This window comes from Antechinus flavipes, chromosome 6 (assembly GCF_016432865.1).
Source record: "Antechinus flavipes isolate AdamAnt ecotype Samford, QLD, Australia chromosome 6, AdamAnt_v2, whole genome shotgun sequence".
Taxonomy (NCBI): Eukaryota; Metazoa; Chordata; class Mammalia; order Dasyuromorphia; family Dasyuridae; genus Antechinus; species Antechinus flavipes.
In genome coordinates, this window is record NC_067403.1 from 35,604,402 (window position 1) to 35,618,268 (window position 13,867).

A 13,867-nucleotide genomic window follows, 5' to 3' on the forward strand; every position below is an offset into this window, starting at 1 on the left:
TGCTGTGCCTCTGAAAGAGAGAGAGAAATTACAACCCTATAGGAAATACTTTTAGTATGGGAATTAACTTGGGAGTTGTAGCTGTTCTGGAATTGCACCCAAGTTAATTTGCCCTGTCTTGAGTTTAGAATTTAAGTTTAATTGGAACACTTTGTAAAAATCTTTTGGAGAGAAGAAAAATGTTTTTTTCTAATTAAGCCTTCCTTCAACATCCTTTATATTATTAGAAATTAATAGGTATAGAACGGAGCTTTATTTGACAGTATAGGGCTTTATTTTTATTTGGCTTCATTTGCTCCTAATTTCCCCACAAAATAGTGTCAGCTTCTAACTTTTCTATTGTTTGATATTGAAAGGACTGTTAGGTTAAGCAAAGGTAATTGGATTCCTTATACCCTAACCTAATACTTTCTGTCTGTAGTATGGTAAGTCCTCGATTCAAGCTATTACAAAATCATAAACAAGGTGCTGTTGATGTTTCTACAGAATTCAACACATATTTAAGCACCTACTCTGTCTTCAGATACTTAGAGATATAAAGATGGAAATGATAATTCCTGACCTGAAGGCATTTAAAGTCTAATACAACACATAATAACTGACATTCATATAGTGCTTTAAATTTTGCAATTTTGCTTCACATCCAATATTTTCCTTGGACCTCAAAATAATCTTATTCATTAGGTACGACAAATATTATTCTACCCATTTCACATTTGGAGAAACTGAGGGTCAGAGAGGTTTCAGTAATTTTCTCCTGGCAAGTGACCAGGTAGGTGGAGTTTTAATCAAATACTTCCTAAAGCCAAATCCATTTCTGTCCATTGTAGTTTGGTGCCTCCCAAATGTGATATGAGGTAGAATGGAATAGGGAAATCAAGATAGGAAACAAAATGTTCTGAAAAAAATTTTCATGAAGAAGAGATCACTTTCAGATAGATGTGGTGATGGTTTGGTGGGGAAGGGAACAGCAGAGTAAAGGATTAAGAAGTGTATTCTGGAGTAGAAAATAATCCATGTGAATGTCTGAAAGTGGGAGAATATAGAATAAGATTAGAAAAAAGCTAGTAGCTCCACCCCCTATGACCAAAACAGAGAAAAAAGATCTCTTTTCTCTCAATGATCTCAATGATCAGTCTTATTTATCAGTATTGATTGCAATCCTCTGTAACCTGATATAGTGAGCTGTCATTTCATGGTTCAAAAGCCCCTTGTGTTTCATGATGAAAAGTCTTTAATGGTGTCTAAGAAATAAATATTTGTTTAATTATGTTACTATATGGAAATAATAAGCACATTAGATTTTCCTGGATTCTTTTAATTCTTACACAATGTCTCACATAAAATATTGGAATTATTTTATAGTTAGTTTTAAATTCTTATATTTAGTTTTTATAATTATATGTAGAATAGCCTTTTGTGTTTTATAATTATAATTATAGAGACTTGAGCATGTTTCACAGACAGTAGTAAAAGATGAAGAGATTGGAGAAAGAAGAGAGACAGACAGAGAGGGGGAGATTCACAGAACAAGTTAAGTCCAAGTGAAATTTTTGTGGTACATTTTAATTATTAGCTTTGGGGGCAAAAGTTTTATTTGTGGTAAATTTATGAATATAGAAGAATATTATGAGTAATACATTAAATGGAATTGGGGGGTTTACAACATTTTATTGTGGTTTACAGAATTACAGAATTAAAAACAATGAAGACTACCTTGTAACCAACCTTGCTACCTCTCAACCATCTTCCAGATCTTGTGAATAGTTTTTTCTCTATATGTTCCTGCTTAGCCTTTTAACAAATGTCCCTTACTTTTGTCACTCATAAGGCCCTTAAATCATAATTGTCATTATTAAGTCATTTGCCTGAATTTAGAGGCTCTCTCTTCGTTTTTGTTTTTGTTTTGTTTTGTTTTTTCCATTTAAGTAGGTTGACTGGTCCCAAGACTTACCATAGAGAATTTATGTATCTAATTAGTCAAGGCCCAGATTTTAATTTAGAAAGAAGAAGACCAACTCGCAGACCATTCTTTACCAAATTTATATAAAAATGAGTGCATATGTAATCTAAATTGTACCATTTAATTCTTGGTCAATTTTGACCAACTTTATAAGATATACTCTAAGATTGCAAGTGCCAATTTGCATTGATAAAGAGAGTTTGCTCACAGAGGGTTTCCTAAATTGCTTTTATTGCATTCTCTTAACATTTTATTCTGTTATTTTTGTTACTTACTTTTTTTCTGGTCTTACTACATGTTCAAATCTCAAAATCATATTCCAATACTATTTAAATTGACATTTACAGGAGAGAAAAGCATCCCAATTTCTAGGTGGATGATAATCTTTTAGTTAGGTTTTTCACAGTTTGATTTCTTTTTTCTCCTGTATGTTACTTTTGTAATACCAGGTAAAGTCCAAATTTAAAGACTCAAAGAAAAATGTTTTATAGATATGTGATTAAAAATAAAGCCTTTGAAACTGCAGTTGATGCATCTTGTTACCAACATCTCTTTGTATATGTGTGTATGTGTTTGTTTGTTTTTTTCCAGAGCTGCCAACTTGTATTTCCTCTTTTTAGTCGTCCTCAACTGGGTTCCTCTGGTAGAAGCTTTCCAAAAAGAAATTACTATGCTGCCTCTTGTAGTCGTTCTTACAATCATAGCAATTAAAGATGGCTTGGAAGATTATCGAAAATATAAAATAGATAAACAGATCAACAACTTAATAACAAAGGTATATAGTAGGTAAGTAAAATTCATGTTTTTTAAAAGTATTTATGTAGCACTCTTACATTGCAAGAAATCTTCATGCATAAAATATTAAAATTCCATTGTAAAGTACTATTTTGGCTAAGTTTTTCAGCAAACATTGCTGTTATAAACAGTAGTGTATAAGCTACTGTGCTAGGTGCTGTGGAGAATGCAAAGATGCTTAAGAATGATTCCCAGCTCTGGGGCAGCTAGATGGTTCAGTGGATAGAGCACTCACCTGGAGTAAGGAGGACTTGAATTCAACTAAACACTTAACTAGCTGTATGACCCTGGATCAATTACTTGACCCCAATTCCTTCATTAATAATAATAATAATGATGATGATGATGATCCCAGCTCTCAAGAAGTCAAAATGGTGAGTTATTTATTTAAAGAATGGAAAGGAAAAGTATATGAAGAAATTTTCTTTTTTTTATATATTTTAAGTCTTTGCATCTTTTGCTTGAGAATCAAAACAAAGAATCAAGTATTCCTCTTTTAGTTCCTCATTGTTACATTTCATATGTTTTAAGTAGCAACCTGCCTTTCAAAAAATTAAGTTATATTCCTTGAATTCAATATCAAAATTTGATTTTTTTCTAATTATGTCTCTGAAAGAGGAGTGGAATCTAGGTAAAGAGTGAGCTCCCCAAACAATGTTAGAATATGCCGAATAATTGTTTAAAAATAAAAAATTATAACATTTGGTGATTGCTTTCAAATCAAATTGATGACAGAAAACTTTTAGGACTTCATGGAAGTTGGACAACAAATAACATGTGGTAGGAATAGTGGGTAGAGCAGAAGTAAAAGTACAGTCGTGGCTAAGGTCAAATTTTAGAAAGTCTAAAATTTTAAGGTAAGGATTGTGGTCTTGCAGGTTTTTAAGAAGAGAAGTGAAATGATGCAAATGTTTTAGGGAGATGACTTTAGTAGTGTCACATAGGTTGGCTGAGAGAAAATGATAAGATACGAACAAGAATGGATACAAGTAGATAAGATCTAAGTAAGAGTAGATACAAGAAATACAACTTGGTGATTGGTTTTTTTTTTTATTATAACTTTTTATTGACAGAATATATGCCTGGGTAATTTTTTACATTATCTCTTGCTCATTTCTGTTCTGACTTTTCCCTTCCCTTCCTCCATCCCCTCCCCTAGATGGCAAACAGTCTTATACATGTTAAATATGTTATAGTATATTCTAGATACAATATATATATGCAGAACCATACAATTCTCTTGTTGCACAAGAAAAATTGGATTCAGAAGGTAATTGGATTCTTGGGAAGAAAAACAAAAATGCGAGTAGTCCACATTCATTGCCCAGTATTCCTTCTCTGGGTATAGCTGATACTGTCCATCCTTGATCAGTTGGAACTGAGTTGGATCTCTTTGTCAAAGAAATCCACTTCCATCAGAATACATCCTCATACAGTATTGTTGTCGAAGTGTATAATGATCTCCTGGTTCTGCTCATTTCACTTAGCATCAGTTCATGTAAGTCTCTCCAAGCCTCTTTGTATTCATCCTGCTGGTCATTTCTTACAGAACAATAATATTCCATAACATTCATATACCACAATTTACCCAGCCATTCTCCAAATGATGGGCATCCATTCAATTTCCAGTTTGTAGCCACTACAAACAGGGCTGCTACAAACATTTTGGCACATACAGGTCCCTTTCCCTTCTTTAGTATTTCTTTGGGATATAAGCCCAATAGAAACACTGCTGGATCAAAGGATATGCACAGTTTGGTAACTTTTTGGGCCTAATTACAGATTGCTCTCCAGAATGGTTGGATTCATTCACAACTCCACCAACAATGTATCAGTGGGTGACTGATTCTTTTTTTTAGTATTAGTGACTTGAAAACTGATGCTAATGTTGTCAAATAAAGAAGGGAATGAGAGAAAAATAACAAGTTCTATTTTAGGGACTATGTTAAATGCTAAGGATACAAATACAAAAATGAAATAATCCCTCAAAGAGCATACATTAGATGGAATGCAACAATGTATATAATATGAATGTATATGAAATATAGAAACTACTTTGAAGCAAATTCCCAAGACTTGAGTACAGATTTGTCTCAGATACTTAAAATCTTTGTGAAGTCACTTAACTTTTTGTCTGCCTCAGTTTCCTCATCTACAAAAGAGATGTTAATAGCACCTAACTCCCAGAGTGATTGTGAACATAAAAAACAGGTATTTATAAAGTGCTTTGCAAACCAATTGCTATATAAATACTATTATTATTGTCTCATTTGATTAGTATGAGTAGCAGTAATCCTCTCTAATCAGAATAATTAGCATCTCAATTCTTTTGGAAATTTTTAGAAATATATTCCCTAGCTAAGAAATGGAAAGTGGGCAATTATAGTACATGGGCAGCATTATGGCAGATGACAAGATAACCTTCACTTCTTTAATCTTGCTCTAGGAAGAACAATGAAATCAATTATTACTATCAGTACCAGGAAGGATATAATAATTTACTTTTATGTTATGGCATCACCTCCCTGATGTCATGGTTCGCTTAGAAAATGAAGGACTAATAACAACAGTTTACTTCCCAAACTCCCTTTAATTGTCTCGACCAAACCTCCTTTGCCTGGTCATTATTCCGGAAATGTTTTATGTGTTATGTCCACCAGTAGATTATAAAATCCTTGGACTTGGAGGGGATGGTCTCATTTTAGTATTTGCATTCCTAGAGTTCCACACAGTCCATGGCTGCTAGACACATTGACTCATTGATATTTTTTGTCTCATCAAATATTTTGAATACTAAATATATTGAGTCCCAACACACTTGGATTATTGATTTTCTTGTTGTCATTATTTTATCACAAGAAGAGATTTGATCCAAGGTGCAGAGCTGACCAGATGATAAACCTTTGGTGAAGCTTTTTATTTTCAAAACATATGCAAGGATAATTTGTGAAATAAAATTTAAAGATGGTATGAATCAGTCAATGAAGCAGTCATTTATTTAGTGTTTTCTGTGTTGTAGGCACTCTGCTGGGAATGCAAAGATTTAAGGAGAAAAAAGAAACAATTTGTACTATGGGGGGTGAGAGAAGTATCATTTATTTAGTGTCTTATGTGTTGTAGGCACTCTGCTGGGAATGCAAAGATTTAAGGAGAAAAAAGAAACAATTTGTACTATGGGGGGTGAGAGAAGTATGTGTGTGTGTATATATCTATAGAGAGAGAGGGGGGTGAAAAAGGGGAGAGGCAGAAAGAAAAGCTGACAGGTTTTGAATTGAAACAAAAAAAAAAAAACAGAAAAAAGTGGAGGTGAAGAGAGAATATAATGCCAACATAAAGGAGAGTTTTACTGCCTTCTGTACTTAAGAACAAGAATAACCTTTGCAGTTATGGGCATGATGGATATAGATAAGGAAAGATTTGAGGCAGAGGAAACAATGAGTAGGATGTTACAATAATCTTGGAGGAGAGAGAGATACGATAAAGATGTGAACTGAGATGCTGACTCTTTGATTCGAGGGTGTGAATGCAAGAGATGTTGTAGATTTGACAACTGATTGGGCTTGTGCAGTTAGGGAGTGAGAAATTGATGAGATTGTTGAGATTATGAATCCGAGAGACTAGAAGGATGATGGTACCCTAGTAAGATATAGGAAAGATCAATAAAGATGAGTGTTTGTGGAAAAAGAAAATACATTCCATTTTGGACATGATGAGTATGAGATATTTAAGACATCCAATTTGAAATGTCCAGGTAATTATTGGTGCAAGACTACACTCAAGAAAGAGACGAGTTGAGTATACAAATCTATGAGTCATAAGTATAGAAACAATGATTAACCTATGTGAACTTATCATTACTCTAAACTCCTGCTGCCAAGTCCTGACATGTCTGAGCTTCTGAGAACATAGAAGGAGAAGACAAGAGTTCAGAAGGCAACATATATATGATGAGCCACCAAAAGAGATTGAGAAAGCAGTTGGACAAGTAGGAGAACAATCGGCAGACAGCAGTATTATGAAAACCTAAAGAGAGAGACTATTCAAGAGAAAAGGTGGTCAATAGTGTCAAGTAAATGAGAAAGTCCAGAAGGATTGAAAGACCACCACATTTGACTACTGAGTAATTGTTGCTAATTTCAAAGAGGACAGTTTCAATTGAGTGACCTCAGAAGCTAGGCTGTGGAGGGCTGAGGAGTGAGTGAGACGAAAGGAAATGGATTCAAGAAGGTATAAATCCCCAATTTCCAAACAACAATAGAAAACTAAAGGCTTAATTGTAACACCTGTTGTATTCTTTCACATTTTTAATTAAAAAAAGAAGATGACTTTCCCTTCCAGGCTGAGCTGCAGTGGTAGTTAGTAGTTTCACTACATTTGGACAGTTGCATCTGTAACCTCCTCAAGCTTCCCCTAAGGGGCTGGCGACCTCCTGCAACCGTAGAATACCACTGAATCCACCAATGAAAATGCTTATTCGCCAGCTGCCACTCTTAATAGATTTAAGGACAAAGGGAAAGACAGCTTGGAAATAAGATGCCAACATATTGAAGTGAATGTAGAATGCTGAAAAGAAATGTCGGCACTTTTTCTGATGATGCTCACTTTTCCTCTCTGCAAGAAAACCAAAATAACCAGAATTCTGCACTTTGATCTGTTGAAGAAATTGTCAAAGGCATAAATAGTAATAATCTGGAGGTTCAACATCCGGCTACCCAAGCTGCTAGGAAACCCTTTCTAGGGAAAAACAGTCTCCCATAGACCAAATAATTGAGGTTGGTATGATTCCAAAACTTGTAGGCTTCTTGGGCAGGACAGACCGTAATCCTGATCAGTTTGAATCTGCGTGGGCACTTATTTACATTGCTTCTGGAACATCAGACCAAACCCAGGCCGAGGTAGATGGAGGGGCTATACTGTAGTCATTGCTCTGTTGGCCTGTCCCCAGGCTCACATCAGTGAACAGGCTGTGTGGGCTCTGGGAAACATTGCAGGTGATGGTTCAGCCTACAGAAACGGGGTTATCAAGTATGGTGCAACAGACCCTCTTTTTTGCAATTCCTGATATATCATCATCAGTCTGTGGTTACTTAAGAAATATTACTTGAACACTTTCAAATCTTTGTCACAGCAAGAATCCTGTTCCCCCAATAGAAGTTATTGAGCAAATTCTTCCAACCTTAGTTTGTCTTTTGCGTCATGATGATCCAGAAGTTCTGGCAGATATCTGTCGGGCCATCTCTTATCTCACAGATGGCTTAAATGACAGGATTAAAGTAGTTGTGAAAACTAGAGTTGTCCCACAACTCGTCAGACTTCTAGGATCTGGTGAATTGCCAAATAGTGACTGCTTCCCTACAGGCTATAGGAAACATTGTCACTGGGACAGATGAACAAACTCGGATTATAATAGATTCAGGAACAGTCTTCCTTAGCCTATTTGCTCACACCAAAACCACCATCCAGAAGGAGGCTGCCATGTCAAACATCACGGCTGGCCATCAGGACCAAATACAAGCAAGTTGTGAATCATGGGCTAGTTCCATACTTGGTTGGAATTCTTGGAGACTTTGTCACAGAAAGAAGCTGTATTGGCTGTCACAAACTGTACTCGGGGTGAAACAATTGAATGGATTGCCTATCTTGGAATTTTGGGACCCTTAACCCCTTGTCTGCAAAAGACAGCAAAATTGTCTTCAAATATTTTTTTCTGGCTGCTGAAAAACTAAATGAAACTGAAAAGTTAGTTTCCTAATTGAAGATTGTGGAGGGCTAGACAGAATTGAAACATTTCAGTCCCATGAAAATGAAATGGTATATAAGGTTTCCTCCAGCTTAATTGAAAAGTTTTCTGCAGAGGAAAATCAAAATGCTAAACCAGAACCTTCCAGATTCAAGGTGGTACAATTGGAACCTTTAACTTTTAGATTTTATAGTCAAACCTTCAAGTTTTGTATGCTTTCTTATTAGTATAATTTTCTTACTGTCCACTAAGATATTTTTAAATGTAATTTTTAATGTAGCACTAATAATGTAGCATACTTGAACAGTTTGAACTGTGCAATACTGTATGAAACCTCTGTCCTCAATAGGGTTCTTATTTCTATGTGGAATTTCCTGTCTTGCAATGTCCTATAAATAAAACTTAATTCCATAAAAGAGAGTGTGTGTGTGTATGTGTGTTCAAAGACCAAAATAATAAGACTGTAATTTTGATGTCAGAGAGGTAAAATTATGAAATTATTACACAATGTGGTAGAAATTTAATAAGAGCAATAAAAATCATCTTTTGTCTCAAAAGCAATTGGATTATTATGCCAGTCTTTATTCCATTAATTGTTCTTTTGAATTTTGTATTGTCACCATTACCCTTAAAACTGTGTGTGTGTGTGTGTGTGTGGGTGTGTCTAGATAAGCATAGAGAGACATTAGAATGAGGAGAGTAATAACTTTTTGATGGTATTATCCAAGGTTTAGAAATTATGTATAATGTGTTTATTAGGCAGGAAGGTTTGTTTTCCTATTATATATATACTTTGAGGTCAAGATCATTTTCTTCAAATTTGCATTATATGATGTTATATGTGTACAATTAAAAAGGTTTTATTGGGTATTTTGATTGTGCTCAAATGCCTATTACAAAAGGTACTATGAAAATTAATAGGTACAATTACTGACAAAATGTTTAAAAAAAACAATATTACTGCATCGTTACAATAATAGATTGTAATATATATATAAAATATGTACATTTTACATTCAAAGCCCAAATTGTAGCTATTTTAAAGATGAACCACAAAATTAACCTCCAAGTTTTACCATGAACAAAAAGTTTGTGATTTTTAGTAGATTATGCATACCAAAGACAATATTCATTTTCAGAATTGTTTGAAACTATGTTCCAAAGTATCTTTATTGTTTAACACTCCCTCTCTCCTTTCTCTCCCTCTGTCTCTGTCTATTTCTCTCTGTCTCTATTTCTGTCTGTCTGTCTCCCTCCCTCTCTTCTTTCTTCCCTCTCTCCCTGCCCCCTTTCTTCCTTTTCTTCCCTTCCTTCCCTTCTTTCCCTTCCTTCCTTCCTTTCATCCTTCCATCTTTCTTTTCAGCAGACTGACCCATAATAAGTACTTATTAATGTTTTTTGACTAACTAAATAATAGCACCCATTTTCCGTGGTAGTTGTGAGTATAAAATGATGTAATATTTTTAAAGTGCTTTGCAAATCTTAAGTCATTATATAAATGTTAGCCATCATTATTATCTCATTAGTAATTATTATTTAAGAATGAAATTAAAATATTTTCTTCTATTGATATGCATCATCTTTTCAAATGGATATTAAAATTTTATATAAATATTTATTATGTTGTTTGGTCCTCTTAAATATTTATTTTGGCTTAGGGACACTAAAAAAATTACTGACATAGTAAGCTTGATTTGAACCAAGGAAAAATGGGAAATTATTAAAGATGCTTATCTTATTTCTGGCGTCATTTTGAAGATAGGGAGTAGAAATAATATAGATAATCTCAAGGTCCTTTTTCTTTTTTTTTTCCTAATAAAATTTATTCAGTAGTGCAAAGCATTTCCATATTAGTCATGTTGTGAAAGCAAACATAGACAAATACAATAAAATAAAGTTTAAAGTATGCTTGATCTCCATTCAGACTCCATCATTTCTTTCTCTGAATGTGGATAGCAATTCTCATCATAAATCCTTTACACATAATAAGCACTTAATAAATACCATTTTCTTCCTTCATATTTCTTTCATTTGTTTTCCTCCCATTCTTTTAGTTGTTTGGATGGTAGATAAAAATATAGCAAAATATGTTTAACTGTCAAAAAATCTCAGTTTATCATTAAGTCCGACTCTAAAATTTTGGAGTTGTTTCTTACATTTAAAGCAAATTCTTCTGCTGCTTTAATCTATGCGTCTCTAGAAGAATAATATAAGGGTTTTTTTGTGAATGAAAGAGCATACTAAGTTGACTCATATGCCATTTTGGTTGTCAGTATTCTGCATATGGTGTTTTCCTAAGCCTGTCTAGGGACAAATTTAATGTTTTGGTTAATTTGATGTGAAACTTGGAATATTTAATTCCATAGATTTAATAACATGAATTTTTTTGCATTTAAAATAAATGTCATTGGAACCAAGCATTTTTAAAAATAGGGTTAGAAAAAGCCTGCAGTCATTTTTAGAAAGCTGTATTGTTTGTGAGGGAGTAATAAGATTTGTTCTTTCACATGAACTTCTTCATCCCACTTTAAGGAAAATGCCACTTGAACGTAATTTCTTCTGTGGTTTTTGGCTAGATCTCTGCATTATTATTTTGGACCATCCCTGAGACTTCATTGGGAACACCCACCAAGGAAATTACCTCTCCCAAAGCAAATGAGCACTTGTCCTACATCTTAGAAGGGAGGAGGAAAGGGGTGTCCTGGCAGGTTGAGTGCTTTGCTTAAGGTCATACAGCCTTACATCAGTACTTGAATTCACATCTTTCTAATTCTGAGCCCCACTCTATTGCATCATAACAGCTAATTCAGGGAGTCAACTCCATCTCTTTCCTTTGGCAAGAATTCAGTCAATCGTTAATGGAGAGTGGAGTATGTATTTTTGACAGAGAGAGAAACCTTATGACACAAACCTAGAAGAATTCTTCGTTAAACTAAATTGTGTTAAGGGACTTTTGACCTGTATAGGGATGACAAAGGACTAATTAGTATATCCCATGCCCAGCTCAGTTTTCTCTTCAGAATTTCTTTACCTTTACCATATACATTTAATATACACTGGTATGCTATAACAAGAACTAGTTGGTAGTTTAAAATAAAAACTTTATTAAATTATAATTTTAAATGATTTCCCAGATGTCTTGTTATGGTGTTAAATTTAAAATTCTGGGGAGGAAAAGTGTTTTAGTGGCTGTGATCTACATGCTTTAAAAAGAGCATAATAATCCTATCTTCTTTTTTATGATTAATATACGTTCTCTTAGCACTTTGAAAATAGGAATTTTAATTAAAACACATGTTTTGTTGACTTTAAAGTTTGATTTGTTTTCTCTTTAAATATGTTTAAACTTTAGGAAAGATAGAAAGTACATAGAACGATGCTGGAAAGATGTCACCGTTGGAGATTTTGTTCGCCTTTCCTGTAATGAGATCATTCCTGCAGATATAGTCTTGCTGTTTTCCACTGATCCAGATGGAATCTGTCACATTGAGACTTCTGGTCTTGATGGAGAAAGCAATTTAAAACAGAGGGAGGTGGTTCGAGGATATGCAGAGCAGGTGAAGTGATGTATTCCTAATGGGTAACTTCTTGTTAATTCACAGCACCTGGCATCTTTCAATCTCAGGATAAATTAATCAGTTCTTGGAATGTATAGAATGGCAGGCTTATTATTACTTCTTGACAGCTGGAGAAATAAGTTCAACATGTTTAAGAAGTTTTTGGAGTTGAATGTCAGTACAGGCAAACCTCAATCCACACAGTGGGGAAGATAATAATATAAGACATAGGGACAAAAAGAAGAAAAAAAAAGTCTGATTTCTTAGGTTGGATTTGGGAGGAACCTTAGAAATCACAGAATCCAACCCCCTACAGCCATTTTACTTATGAGAAAACTGAGATACTGAGAAATTAAATGACTTGCTCAGATGAACAGATACAGAACAAGTATCTGATTTTTTTAATCTATGTCTTCCTGATTCGAAATCCACAATACTATACTCAGAAGATCTTGGCTGAAGATTCTTTAGCTTAGTACACCCTGAACAAGTTGCCTTATCTTTCTAATATTCAGGTTCTTCATCTGGAAAGTGAGAGGGTTGTACACCTTTCCAATTCTAAATCTATAATTTGGTGCTAAAGAATATGTTCCTGAAAAATTGTATGCAAATGGAATCATATCTGAAAGGTGCTCCAAGTGCTGGACTAAAGGAACTCTGTAGTGAGCTCTTTTAGAAAACTAAGTAATATGATCTCAAGCAAAGAAGTCACTTTACCTCTGTTTTCCCATGAAATCCTCTAAGACCTTAAGTTATAGATTAATGGCTACTTTGTATCAGTGAAAGGATTTTCCATCCCATGAATTAGTTGCCTATCAGTGAAATCACCTCAGGTACCCCACACCAATAATTATTCACCTTTTTTTGGTTGCTTTAAAATCTTCCAAAGGACTTTGTTCACAGCAATTCTGTGAGGTAAGTAAGGCAAATATTAGTATCCTAGATTTACAGATGAGCTCCCTGACATTGTGAAAGATCAAGGGACTTGTCCATGAACATCCAGCTAATAAATGTTAACAGTCAAGATTTAAATCCAACTTAAAATCCCTTTCTCCCCCTCCATGTTCTTTCCATTACACACATATAACTAGTAAGTTATCAGAGAGAAGAATGAACAAAATACTCTTAAGCCCCCATGCTCTCCATTACACATACACACTGCCTTCTTTTAGGATGCAAATAATTATCTTCTTTGATTTCTCTTATAGCAAGTTTTGAGTGTATAGGAATTTTTTTTAATTGGCTTTGTTTTTTAGCTGCAGGCACATGATTCATGGCTGTTTCCCTAAAATTCAGGTTGACATTTATCTCAGGTCATCTTATGAACTGGTGTGGGGTATTTTTTTAAGTTAAAAGAAATAACCTTTTTTACGTCCAACAACATTACAGTGGAGATGTAAATCTAAGATGACTAGTTATTGGAATGTTTTTATAAATTGAAAATTCAGTTCAAGTATACACAAATTCTGAAAATTTTTGTCAATTTCTCTCATCTGGTTCCTACCATAATGCTTTGCACACAGTACATAGTTAACATTTTTAGATTTATATGAATTTTTATACAAATTTACATCTGTATGAATATTTGTGTCATGTGGATATTTACACTTATTTACATTTATAAAATATTTTCATATGAATTCACTAAAAATCATAGCATGTATATACAGTACTTTAATGTTCATCAAGCACTCTGCAAACATTATCTCATTTTATCCTCACAAATATCTCATTTGGTCCCTGCAATTTTGAGATAATATTATCCTCACAAATATTATCTCATTTTATCCTTAGGATTTAGGTGCTATTATC

The 13,867-nt window shown here is 34.0% G+C and overlaps 1 protein-coding gene and 1 pseudogene across 1 annotated transcript in view; both read left to right on the forward strand.

Moving 5' to 3' along the window:
• Positions 1–13,867, forward strand: part of ATP10D (ATPase phospholipid transporting 10D (putative)) — a 94,083-nt gene that overhangs the window by 38,122 nt on the left and 42,094 nt on the right. Inside the window, 2 exon segments of the mRNA XM_051963870.1 lie at positions 2,555–2,749; positions 11,851–12,055. Coding sequence (XP_051819830.1) covers positions 2,555–2,749; positions 11,851–12,055 — 400 coding nt within the window.
• On the forward strand, positions 3,040–8,738 carry LOC127540588 (importin subunit alpha-1-like; annotated as a pseudogene).